This window comes from Lonchura striata, chromosome 9, assembly GCF_050655825.1.
Source record: "Lonchura striata isolate lonStrDom1 chromosome 9, ASM5065582v1, whole genome shotgun sequence".
Classification (NCBI taxonomy): Eukaryota; Metazoa; Chordata; class Aves; order Passeriformes; family Estrildidae; genus Lonchura; species Lonchura striata.
In genome coordinates, this window is record NC_140711.1 from 22,030,973 (window position 1) to 22,044,568 (window position 13,596).

Genomic DNA, 13,596 nt, shown 5'->3' on the forward strand with positions numbered 1-13,596 from the left:
AGCATTTTCCTCTTCTGCTCTTCTTTTCCAGTGAAATAAAAGGAAAGGCACAGAATAATTTGTGTCTGCCTGTGAAGAATTAGAGCAAGGTGCTAACAACAGTTTACTGTGTTTCATTTCCATGTCAACACCCTAGGATCCATGCTAATAGTGACAAGCACAAGGCTTCTAGGGGAGGATATAATTATCCTTGATGCCTTGTTTGTTGACCTTGTTTTCTCACCTGTGTCTCTTCATTCCCTACAAGCATCTTTATTTTTATTGTCTCTGTAGGTGGAATAAGAGAATAGAGGTTTCCAGGCCTTTGTCTCAAGTTCCCTGAAAATTGTGTGGAGGGGGAGTTTTCTGCTCAGCAGTAAGCACCAGATAGTCAACACTTGTTCTGTCAAAGTCCTCTTTTCCAGTCATCATCTCCAAATCTTAGGCTGCTCCTTCAGAATAATGTTCAGCCATAATTACAGTTTCTGACTTGTTGCAAGTGATGAATTTTTCATTTTTATTTTATTTCAGTGATGCTATGGAAGCAGAAGAGAAACCAGGAAGCACTTGTGCAGCAGGGAGGTCTGTGGAAATTGTGAGTGCTATTTCTGAAAGAGACTTTACTTAATTTTTCTTATATGTTCTCTTTGGATATCTAGGATTTCTAAATAGCTTTGGTTAATAAAGAATGGAATTACTTTTCTATGTGCTTAAAGACAAGTTGACAGATGATCTCTGAGGGCCAAAAATCTGACTTAATGTTCAGCAGTTCAGATACTGAAAGCTGTATGAGAGTGGGAAATGGTCAGAGTTCAATAGGAATTACTGAGTTGTGAAAAGTGCATTTCTTCCTCTCTCTTTCAAAAACCAACTGTAGTTCTGGTTGGATGGAACTGATGCTGTTCTACAGGAATGGCAGGAGGGAATGCTGATGTAACAGTTTCTTCTCCTTGAAGGCATAAAGTTACCTCGGGCCTACATGGTGCTGTGTTGCTGGGCCAGTTGGTTGGAATCTTCTTGTTTAGTTTCTTTTCCCAGGTATTGGAGAAAGTGAGTTCACTTATAACATGCACATACAGTTGCATTTTGGCATGTACAATAGTTAATGCAGTTTTAACATTTCCAACTCTGTAGAGTGTTACCAGAGAGGAAGGTAAACAAGACAAGCTGGTTTTTGTTTTTCTTCTTTTTCCCCATAGTAAATGCTTGCAAACAAAACTTGGGAATATTTGAAAGATTATTGCAGATAACTTAAAATTAATTAAGGGCAAACAGAAGTGTTTTCTTCAAGTAATATTTCACACAGAAAACAAAAGGGATTGAGTTTCTTGCCCCAGCAAGGAACCTTGACAGTACTTTTGTACAGGAAAGGTGTCTTGAATCAGTTTCTGCTGCACTAGCTTTGCTGATTGTGCCAAGTACACAAAAACAGTCTGTGTGGTCAGAAATGTTCTTTAGCTTAATCTTACACAATTCAGAATGCTGACTACAAAGAAATAATTGAGGGAATTAGTTTATGGTCTGAACTACTCATGCTTGACTGGTCTGTGACCAGCTAACCATGTTAGGACAAAGAACTGCACTGTACTTTTCACCCTGCTCAGAATTAACTTCAGTTTCTACCAATCCATTTTCAACTGTTCCTTCACAAGGAAGGAGACTTTTCTCAAAGAGCTCTTGAAGATTAATGTATTAGTTTCCTAGTTCTACTAGCTATTGTTCTAAATAAAGCTTGTAGCTCACAAGAATGGTGCTGCAGCTCAGCACAAGCTCATGCAAACTATTGAAGCTTTGTGGCCCCATCTATGAAAGCTTCCATGGAAATACAGGTTCATTTATAAAAGGGTTTGTCTCTGGCAGGAGACTTATTCTCTCTTTAAGGCCAAACAGCAGCTTGAAGAATGTCAGATGTCACCCATATTCTTTTTCTTTCAATAAAAGAATACATTTCTTTTTGAAGAGTGTCTTCTCCCACCTGCAGTGCTCTGCACAAAAGATTTGATTTCTGGGAGGTTTCGGCTTGTGCACCAAGGACAGAAACAATGTCTTTTTAGGCCTAAAACCTGATAGGTTTTGGAATATGGTGATGGGAACATACCAGTGTAGCTTCTCATTAATTGTATTTTAAGAGAGTCATAGTTGGGTTCTCATAGAATTTTTTTTTTCTTTTTTGCTTATATGTGAAGAACCCAGAGCCTAAGGACCAGATCTCAAAAATGATTAAAATTTTAAGTGGGGAAATGGCCATTGAGTTACATCTGCAGTTTTTAATACGAAACAACAATACAGATCTCATGATCCTCAAAAACACAAAGGTAAGAGACTTTGTTAAATATGGTTGTCTTGGATTTATCTGATTCATCCTGTGTTGGTTTTGGCCATGCTGCTGTTGTTTGTAATGATAGGCTGCTATTAGCATGTTGATTTTTTAATTGGTTATAGCAACTCACCTTTTTTTTTTTTTTTTTTTTTTTTTGGTGGAAAAACCAAATCCTGGTGGATTTGTTTTTAATCTGTTCAATAAAATGGGCAACATTTATGCTCCAGCTCCATGTCAGATCCATTGCAGTTGCTGCTGGTAGGGAAGGGAGCAGTCAGCCAGGTATAAGTTACAGTATATTGGTATTTTGGTTGAGATGTTAGGTAAGCCCACACCTTCAGCTTGGCAAGGGAACCCTGGTATGTAGTAAAAAAACAATATTTCCATGTGGGAGACAAAACCAATCAGAAACTGTAATGTAGACAGAGTTAGTGAATGGTATAACTGGTTTTATTTTGGAAGGTGTTACTCAAGGGTGGCCAAATGAAAACTTATAGCTAAACTAGACTCTTAAATACATACTATAAACTGTAGGAGAAGTTTTTTTAATTGTGAAATAAGATGTGTATCTTCAGTAAAAGTACTAAGGGTTGCTTGTTAGTGGGTTCATCTATTTCAGATGGCATTTCAAATGTATTGGAAAATCTTTTCCATCTGCTGGTGAAGTGTTCAGGATTCTGCAGTAGAGTTCTGGGAATGGCCTGGAAACGTCAGCAGCACTTACTGTGCAGTGCTCGGTTCTGGGAAGCAGAGCAGGGTGGTTCTCCAGTTAAGTGGCAATTGGAGTAATCACCTCTCTGAAAAACTCACAAAAAGAATCATTTTGCATGGGAAAGATGGCTAGAGGATATGTTAAAGTGTATTAGCAATCTATTATCTGATTACAGGGAAATTGCTGGTTAAATTGAAGATCATTACAGTCCATTTTTCTGGTGTACTGGCAAGCTTGTTAGGTGACCTTGGGCAGATCTTTTGCTGAGTGATAATACTGATTGTTCATGTTCTTTCAGGATGCAGTGAGGAATTCCGTATGTCATACTGCAACTGTTATAGCAAACTCCTTTATGCACTGTGGGACAACCAGTGACCAGTTTCTTAGGTAAATCTATGGAAAGGAAGCTCCAATGTCATTTAGAAGTGTTTGAACAACATTGTTGCCCTCCTTAACTTGATATGTCAGAGTGGTAACTGCAGAACTCTAATGGTCTTAGAGAATTGTTTCTTTTTCTCTATCTTCACAAACTGGCTTTGTTTGACTGCTAAGTATATGAACAGCATGGAGGGTGAAGATCTGGAATTTCTCTTCTCTTTGTTTTCCAATTACAGAGTTTCTGAGATGTATCTTTTTACAGTAGAGACTGACAGTATTGAATGACTCTTGTAGGGAAAATACTAGGGTTGACCTTATGAGGGACTTAAGGAAAGCTGCAGAAACTGTGCTAGAGTTTCTCCTAGAGAATTGGTGAGCTGCATATTGAGCAGTTCTCTTATCTTTTACTGAGATCACTCATGTCTAGAAGCTTGACTACAACTAGCAAAAATCTGGACTGATGAAGGGGAGAGAAATGTAAATTGGAAATGTGGTTAGCTGCCTTCACATCTGGAGCTGCTTTTTAGTTTGAAAGCAGTCTTCAGTACTCTTAAACCCTGTTTGCAGGATTAGGAATAGGCTGTATGACCTGTTTGTATAACCTTGCTCTTTTTATATTCTAGAGACAATTTGGAGTGGCTCGCCAGGGCCACTAACTGGGCTAAATTTACTGCTACTGCCAGCTTGGGTGTTATACACAAGGTAATGCTGCATTCATTTCTGTCCGCTTAGTGTAAATGTGAACACTGAAAACGTGGAAATGGGCATTCTGAATGTTGCCTGCACTCCAGCGTACCTGGCACAACTATAGCATATTTTGTGTCTTTGCACTAAAAAAAACCGTGTTTATATTATATAATCTGACATCCAATGTAATTTATTGTATGTTTTGCTGAGAATCAAAAAGGTGCTAGGATGACATGGCTCAAGGAGAGAGTATTTTTTCTAACTCTTCCTTTGTGATTTGAACAGATTTAGTAGTTTCTAGGTATTAAAATTGCAGGTGGTTCTTAAATGATTTTGGGCATAAAAAAGTTCCTTACTGTAATAACTCAGTAAGTTTGAACAGTGATATGTGGCACTGAAATACTGATTTTAGTGGAGAAAATAATGGCTATAACACATGGCTATGACAATATTTAAACATGTTTAAATATTACTTTGCTGTTTTTTCACATTTCACTTCCCACTGTCTTCCCTTCCTGCTGGACACTGAACATCCAGGGTCATGAGAAAGAGGCATTACAGCTAATGGCAACCTACCTGCCCAAGGACACCTCTCCAGGGTCAGCCTACCAGGAGGGAGGAGGCCTCTATGCCTTGGGTCTCATCCATGCCAACCATGGCGGGGACATCATTGACTACTTGCTGAACCAGCTGAAGAATGCCAGTAATGATGTGTGTACTGGGCTCAGCAATGAGCCTTTGTTTTGTTGGGATTATGCAGGAGGGTGCTGGCTGGTTTAATAGTGGGTAATTACCTCTGTAGAGGTAATTAAGCAGCAGTGTGGTACTTAGATCTCCACTGGGTCTTAAAGACTGGGTAAAGGTTGCTTTTAACAACCTGTTGCTTAAGGTTTAGGTAAGATTTTTAGGAAATTCTTACGTACTTGACAGTGACTGTAGCTTCATCATATTTACTACTTGTTATATCTACTTTGTTTTGTCAGGCACTGTTATTGTTTACAGCTTAGTTGTCAAGGAAATTAGCCACAAAATGTTTCTGCCAACATGGCCTGTAGTTTTAATGCATCTTGCACAATAAGAAGTGTTTGTAGACCTCTAAGAAAAATATATTTTTAATTGGAAATAGATAATTTTCCCATCATGTTACCTCTTTCGCTTTGTGGAATGTCATATTACTTTTTTTTTTTTAAATTCCATTAACAGATTCCACTAGTCTTGCTGCAAATATAGCCACTGTTAGAGCAAAAGAGGTTATAGTTTTAAGTGGGTACCTTCTTACCTTTTTATGTAAAAGCTTTTACTAGCTATTGGTTTTTATACATGGCACACATTTATGTTTTTACATAAACCACTCGGGGAAAAGATTTTGAAGTCACTAGAAAGTCTTCTGTGCTATGTGTTAAGCTTCTGTTATTTACTATTTATGGGCTTTTGAACTGTTTTTCTTCTATTTTTTGCCTCTTTCACTGGACCTGCTGCCTGAGACTATGAAAGTGGCATTTCTAGCAGGTCAAGAAGTCATTTTGGGTTGGTTTGGGGCTAAAAGGTTGCAGGTTTATATTGATGGAAAGATGTCGTCTTCAGTTGAAGCCATACTGTTCCCTGCTTTATGACTGAACTTGCATGCACTTCTCTAGATTGTGCGACATGGTGGCAGCCTGGGCTTGGGGCTGGCTGCCATGGGGACAGCACGTCAAGATGTGTACGACCTGCTGAAAACAAATCTATACCAGGATGATGCAGTGACAGGTAAATGTTCTGCTTTCAAAGCAAATAACCATCTGAGGCCTTATCAGACAGCTGGGGTTTTTTGTCATGGTTTCTGCCCCCACTCCCTGCCAGATTGTCTGTTAGCAGTGTTGATTTTGTCTAGCTATGTTTTACTTACTGACTTTTTCCTGATCATTATGGTTCTTTAGTTATGTGTCAGTAATGTTCAGAAATCCTGTCGTGATTGGCACTGTGGCAAGTTTTGACAAGACATACTAGGTCTTTAAACAGCCCCTTTTTGCTCTGTTCTTTTCTTTGTCATATGTTTTTTCTTTAGTGTGGCTGTTTTCCAGAGCCATGTGCTTTTTTGAGCTGAGAGATAGGCTTGGAGAAGGTTGTGGGAGTTACTGCTGCATTGGTGGGGCTCATCAGAAAATAATCTCTCAGTTCTTGGCCCAAGGAAGCAATAATTGAACTTGGTAGAGAAAAGTACTAAATTGTGGTTACAAACATATTTTGCCATGAATAATGGAGTTGTTAGGCATGGTGATGTCCAGAAGTGACATATTGGCCTATATCTGGTGTGATCCTCTAGATACAGTATTTATTAATTTTGGGAACAGGGTTGACTTTTGCTTTTCTATGCTTTTTAGGTGAGGCAGCTGGCCTGGCACTGGGGTTGGTTATGTTGGGATCTAAAAATGCCCAGGCTATTGAGGACATGGTTGGCTATGCACAGGAAACCCAGCATGAAAAGATCCTGCGTGGCCTCGCGGTTGGAATTGCTCTGGTCATGTATGGGAGGATGGAGGAGGCAGATGCTCTCATTGAGAGTCTCTGCAGAGATAAGGTAAATTGAGCTGTGACTTAATCCCTGACTCTTGTGTTACATGGCTGGCCTCCTGTCTGTTTGTGAATCTCCTGCTGTGGTGGGTTGGTGTTTTAGAACCAGAGAAGTTCTTACATAGGTCTGAAGTAGGATTGTTTCACAAGTTGCTGCATTGTGATCAAAAATACAAGAACAACGCTGCTTAATTGTGTTTTCTTTAGCCTTATAGTTGGTCTTCATAGTCATGTGAGCAGCAGTAGGGAGTAGATCAAAATGCAGTGGCTGAAAACAGATGAGACTTGCTGTAGGTGGGTCACCTCAAGGCTCTGGTACTGATTATTGCAGATAGCAAGCAAGAAGCAGAATGACACCTCTGCCCTATACTCTAAGGCAGCCTGTAGCATAGCAGGTCTCTGTCCCCTGAATTTGGTAACACAACCCTGCTTTGGTGATTGTCCTGTTATTTGTCCCAAATAAACAATTAAGCAACGAGGCTGACATGTGACCCATTTGCAGGTTCAAGACACAAGAGTGGAGCAGATTTAAAGTTAGAATAACAAGTCACAGTTTGGATGGATGTGAAACATTGATGCTTTCTCTTCCAGGATCCAATTCTCCGTCGTTCTGGCATGTACACTGTGGCCATGGCGTACTGTGGCTCAGGGAACAACAAGGCTATCAGGCGCCTGCTGCATGTGGCTGTAAGTACTGTGGCATTAGGAGCACATAGGAAGAAATTTGTGTTCAGGAAGCAAGCACCTCACTCTCTCAGGCTTTGTGTCTGCAGTGTTAATATTCTGGGCCAAATCAGAGATTGTGAAGTGATGAAAGGTTTACTTAGTATTATGAGTAAAACTAACAGGGCCTTCTGACATTAGGGTAGGTAGACTTTCAGGCTTTCAACCTGGTATCACAGAAAAGGAACCTATTAAAATTTAAAACATGAACCTAAACTACCCAGCTAACAAGTTTGGTCTGTGTAATGATGGGCTGGAGAAAAATAAATTAGGCTCTGAAAGATGAGGTCTGTCTGTTCTTTGATCAACTTGCAGTTGGTGTGCAAACACAGGTGAGGCTGTTTGGGCTAAGGCTGAACATGATTTTAACTAACTTTCTCTGTAATCCTGTCTTCTTGATTAACATTAACTGACATCTGGCCTGAAACATTGCAGAGTCCTCAAGTATTTTAACTGTGTTCTGAATATCCTGTTTTTCCTTTTGTAGGTGAGTGATGTGAATGATGACGTGAGGCGGGCAGCTGTGGAGTCACTTGGTTTCATTCTGTTCAGGTAATGTGTCTTCCTTGGTCACTCCTGAAGCCTTCAATTTAATGTCTGTTACTTTTTCAGAAGATGAGTATGCTACTGCTTTCACAAACTGACTCAACTGCTAATTGAATGAATTCTGAAAAGTTAAAAAACTGAGAGATTGGTTTAGGATTAGAAGCCTTCCTTAATGTTCAGCACATGTTTAATGAGTCTTTCTGTAGGTTTCCAGACTTGTGGTTTCATTGTCTGAACAGAACTAGATGAAGTTGACAAATAGAATGAAAAATTAATATTTGCAGAATTGAGAGTTAATTAAAAATTAAATATACTGTGCTTGTGCCAAGCCTCTTAAGGGCAGCAGTGCTTAGACAAACATATCTGCCTAATGGCTATCTAAAATGTGACTTTGATTAAGAAAAAAAACTGAAGGAGGACATTGAAATAGTCATTGTTTCTTAAGTATCCACTGTTAAATAGTGAAAAGTTTCTGAGCTTACATTGTAACATGAGCCCATCACAAAATCGTGACAAAGTTTCCTTTGGTTGTCTAAAGTGAAACCCATTGCTGAAATGGTGCTGAAATAGGGCTGTACGGTTCCCTTGGCTAAGGGGTGGCTGGGAATTAGAACGCTCCCCAAGGACTGCACCTGCATCTGTTAATACAATAATCTGTGTAATCTGAGCACTGAGCCAAACTCCTTTGAGTGTGGCTGAGAGGAATTGCTGCATACTTGGGTCCATAATTTTAACTTAAAAATCATTCTTCACATCTTCTTTTCAGTTGGTAGCTGTCCTTAAAAGTAGGATGAGAGGTTCTTAAAGATAGGTTAAAACCTGGGTTACTGTTGTGAGCAGTCAGCTTTTCTATACCAAGTTGTTCTCTGCATGGAAGTGATTCTGCGCCATTCTGCTCTATCTGAAGGATAATTGAACATGGTTTGCAAAGAGGACAGAGTCTCTCAGTGGGCAGCAGGTGTCTCTCAAGTGCTTCTGCTCTGTTACTTCCAACCAGCACTGCTGGTTCCTTGCTGCTTAGGGATCTCTGCCTCTCCTGAAGCCAAGGAATCTGTTTAGCTGACTTCTGTATCTGTGTACAGAACAAAAATTCCATGCATGCCTTCCATAGTTTCAGGCATCTTTTTTCAAAATAGGTTGTGATGAAGCCCTTTTGAGCTCAGATTTTACCGTAATTTTTCTTTTCAACAAACGCAAAATACAATTGGACATGGATAGCTCTTACCAAAACGAGAAACCTTCAAGGCTCTGAGCTGTACCATTTACCATGTGCTGGCATCTTGATGGAACATCATAGTACAGGGCCTGTTCTCTCCATATCCAGCAATGAGGAAATAAATGACACCATCTTTGACTTTCACCTGCTGTACAGTGGTTCAGATGTTACCTGCCTCTTCCCCTCCCTTCTGGAGACTTGCAGTCTAGAACCTACTGGTGCAATAAGGAGAAGCATTTCTTGTAAATTTTATGTGTCCGCCTTTCTTGGTAGTCATGGACTAGCACTAACACCTTTTAGCTGGTTACCATTATCTCCTGGAGGCAAAAGGTTTATGTTAGGCTGTGGTAGTTGCCAACACTTTTCACTTGATAACTGGTTGTGTGCTCTGGCCCAGCTCAACAATGCCAATATACAGAGACATAAAGACCAAGTGAGTTGTGAGTTTGTCAGATTTCATGGCTAAAATGGCATTTCTTTCCTAGGACTGTTGTTTGTTGAAGTCTAACTGGATTTACTTTTAAAGGCCACTAACACATCATTGAATGCTAGCAAGAGTCAGTGATTTATCAGTTGCTGGGTATACAGAGCTTTTGAATGAAGTGTTTTGTGATGGGAGGTGATCAGATCTGAGACAAAGTGGGCTAAATCACAGAAATTAATATCATTTTAAGTGAAGGAAACATGACTGAAAGTCCTATGAAGAGTTCTCATTTAATTCTTTGTATGTGATTCCAGAAAGGGAACTGTGAAGTCAGGATTGAAATAAGAGAATATATTTGTTTAATGCAGTCTACATTTTTCTTGAGGAATTCATGGCATTCATGAGGTTGAGTATGCTGGAGGTGTGAGTTTGTCTTCCGGATTGTACACTTTAGCAGCCTCAGACTTGTGCCTCCTATAGGAATAGTAAAATCCATAAAAGGGTGGAGGTTAAACAGTCAGAGGATGATAATTTCCTTAAAAGCACCATTGCTTGAACATGACAGAACTACAGCCCGCAAACTCACATTGTGTCATAAATATCTAGTTTGTTTTTCTCCTGTTGTTACAACTATCTATGAATAAATGTTCTTCCTCTTGTATTTGAACTAAAAGTGTTGTAAACATCACAAAACTTCTAATTTTAGGTAACTCATCTGCATAGCAGAACATTCTGTAAGGCTTTGCTGTCCTTGTTTTCCTCTGTGAGTCTTCCTTGCTATCACATGCGTACAACCCTGCATACACTCACTCAAGAGCCCATCTTGACTTTTATTGTTGGTAATGAAAACAGCTCAGTATCGAAGTAAAATGTGATAGAACATAATGTAATAGAACATGACATTTAATTTTTAGAGCAATAAGGTTTTGCCTGAACTTGAAGATTACCTCTTTTATATTTTTTAAGCATGGTAATGTATTTTTCAATGGGCTTTTGAATTACTGGAAAAACATACAAAATAATGTATGTGGCTTTTTTCATTATTCAGAATTCATGAATCAAGGTTTAGATAGAATATTCTAGTCTAGGTTCATATGTTTTACCTCAGAATTGCAAGATTAAAATTTCCATTGTGTTATGAAAGATGATAAATCACCCAGTTACAATCCCCCAAGGATTGGGGGCACAGAGATTAGTGCTGCTGTAACAATTTCACTCTGGGATGTTGGATGCACACTTGCCTGGCTGTGGTAATGTCTGCAGTCACCCAGGTGAGCAGAGCAGTATCAGTCACGTTGCTTGGGTGCAAAATACATATTCAGGTCCTGTTCATGTAGCACAAAAACTTCCTTGTCCTATTCTTGGGCTCCCCAGAGCTTTCCAGGGGACCTTGTATGCAGAATTGAACCTTGACCAGCAGAGTTGCTGCTGTTAATTCTGGTTTTGCTGACTGTTTAGGAACAGTCCATAGGTGCAGACTGGGGATTGAAAGCACAGCTTGCTGGCTGTAGGACTTGGTGTGGGTTTTTTTTCCTTCTTGGTTTAGTCCCATACAAAAATTAGGCACTAGTTATGGATTTTTGAGCAGATAATTTTCATGCCATTATATTAAATTAGAAGAAAATGTTCTGGTACAAGAGAATTGTTTCCAAACTTCCTCCTCTTTTCTTCCTTTTGCCATCAAAAACAACCAGCCAAAATTGTGTGGAGCACAAGCCTGAGACTTTGCATCTTTTCACTTTTTAAAAATGGCAACCTCTTACAGGAGCACTTCTAAGTAAAATGTTATTGTGAAGTGTTATAGAGGTACTAATAAAGCTGTGGATGTTTGGAGCTTGCAGTGTGGATGCAGGACTGAACAAGAAGCTTTGTTGTGAAATAAGAAGAGAAATTATGTATTGACTTGGCTACTCTAAGGTGTCTCTGTTTTCCCAGTCCTGATCTTTTTGCCAGTGATCACAGATAGCAAACTTACCTAATTGTTGATGTTTATATACTGGTGGTTCTTTCTGCTGAAGTGGTTTATGAAATATTTATGATTGTTGGAAAACATCATTTAAAGCGCTTGTGATTTCTGGTCAACTTTCTTAAAAGATTATTATGATGTGATGGAAAACATGATTAATTTTAAGTGTTTTGCTTTTTAAAAACAGGAAGACCTATTTTTATCATAATTTTTACCACTTTAGATCATTAATTGATCTTTGTTGGTATTGCAGAGTGAGATGTGATTGGATTATGTAGTCAGCTTTATTTTTACATTGTTAGAGCCGTGCTGCAGAATATCTAAACACCATATACATCTAAACACTAGATGTTTTGTGGATAGAAAAATCTGACTGGGAGAAAGCTTCAGTGTGGGATGGAATAGTGCTTGCAAGCATGAACTAAAAAATGTTTAATGCTCTCATAGTAGTTGTTGAATCCGGGGGAACGAGAGTCATGGGGAAGTGGGACTTGAGTTTTAGGATACTGTTTTTGTCTTCATGAAATACTGTTGAGGGCAGGAGAGGGAATAATGCAGCCTCTAGAGGGTCCCAAAAGGAAGATGTAGTCTCAGCTGATAACTGTAGGCTACCCAAACATTAAGAACTCTGCATGGCTTCTGTTCAATTTTTCATTTTGGGATGATGCAAGTGAAATAGTAATGTTTCCTGCTTTTGTATGCTTTGTGTTTACATAGCCTTTGGTATTTTAAGGCTATATATTTGTTGTAAGGCAAACAAATCAGACACTTGGATTTTATTCCAGGAAAACTGGGACAGTTTGTTTTATTTATATCTTCTAGCTTACCTTTATCCAGAAGGCAGATAGTAGATGATCTGGGTAATTGAGTGTGAGGCTGACAGTCACTCTAATGTGATCTGCACCAGTGACTTTTTCAATGTTTTAATTGTGAAGAGTAATTTAGTGAAATGTATCTGCTAGTTAATTCTTGCATAGGAAAGATTAAAAGGGTTTTGTTTACAATCCAACACATTTTATCTTGTCATATTCAGTCTTCCTGGGAGAGGAGAAGGAAGGTCCCTTTCAAAAGAAATAGTCACAGAAATCTTACTATAGTCAGAAGAAGCCTTAGGTTTTCACTGAAGTTGTGCAGGGTTTAATGAATTTGAAAATGAGTTGCCATTGTTTCTTGCTTCTCTGTTTCTGAGTGAATTAAAGGTTGGGATACTTTTTTGGTTGATTTGTCTGTTTCATGTGTGGATTGTGGCTGCTTTGTTTAGTTTTTTGTAAAGTAATCTCTTTATTTGCATTTCAAGACACTCTCTTAGGCTTCAAACTCCATTATTTTCCTCTCTGCAAGACCACTGAGTCCTTATGTGCATATCTGTGCTGTAATTTTTAATTACATAGGCAGACAGAACATTGACTAAATGTTTCCTAACGTATTTTAAATAATTAAACAACTAAACAAGCACCATACTTGTCCCTTGTTCTTCTAAAGTGTTCTTCCCATAGTGCTTGGATGCTGCAGATCAGTTTTGACTTTTATCTTGCTTTTCGGTAATTTAAAAAGAAATTAAATATGCCAGATAAAGGTCTTTGTGATAATGAGAAAAGTTGAACTAGGTATCTCTATGTTATTATTTTATTAACTTTATTATTTTGTTATTTTATAGCCTCTATACAATAATAACTTGGAGTTATTATTGTATTGAGACTGTAGAGCTGGGCTAGGTGGCTGATTCGGTGTGGGTCAGATTTGGAAAGAACTGGCAGCATTTTGCTCCAGAGAAAAGAATCCCTTTTTTTGTTGGTGTGTGTTAAGGGGGAAGTGCATGACCCCTTCCTTCTATGAAAATATCTTGTGTTCTACAGCCAAATGACCGCAAAGCTTTATCAGTTATTATACTGCTATCTTGATGAAAAACCTGTAAAATATTATAATGCTATGAAAATACTCTCACTTTGCAGACAGAATGTAAAAATATATTTTATAAATTTGTGTTACCTAAAGACAATACTCATTGTATTGACCTCCTGTTGTGGTTGTTGATGCCACAAGAGCATTGTTGTTTGTAGTTACCATACAACAAACTGATGCTTTCTTACAG

The 13,596-nt window shown here is 38.7% G+C and overlaps 1 protein-coding gene across 1 annotated transcript in view; it reads left to right on the forward strand.

The window, feature by feature from the left end:
* The window catches only part of PSMD1 (proteasome 26S subunit, non-ATPase 1), a 63,480-nt gene that overhangs the window by 7,499 nt on the left and 42,385 nt on the right, over positions 1–13,596 (forward strand). The window contains exons 8-16 of the mRNA XM_021544442.4: positions 511–574; positions 2,166–2,294; positions 3,310–3,398; positions 4,013–4,091; positions 4,614–4,787; positions 5,714–5,825; positions 6,440–6,636; positions 7,221–7,316; positions 7,840–7,904. Of these exons, the coding sequence (XP_021400117.3) occupies positions 511–574; positions 2,166–2,294; positions 3,310–3,398; positions 4,013–4,091; positions 4,614–4,787; positions 5,714–5,825; positions 6,440–6,636; positions 7,221–7,316; positions 7,840–7,904 (1,005 nt within the window). The remainder of the gene's footprint in view (positions 1–510; positions 575–2,165; positions 2,295–3,309; positions 3,399–4,012; positions 4,092–4,613; positions 4,788–5,713; positions 5,826–6,439; positions 6,637–7,220; positions 7,317–7,839; positions 7,905–13,596) is intronic.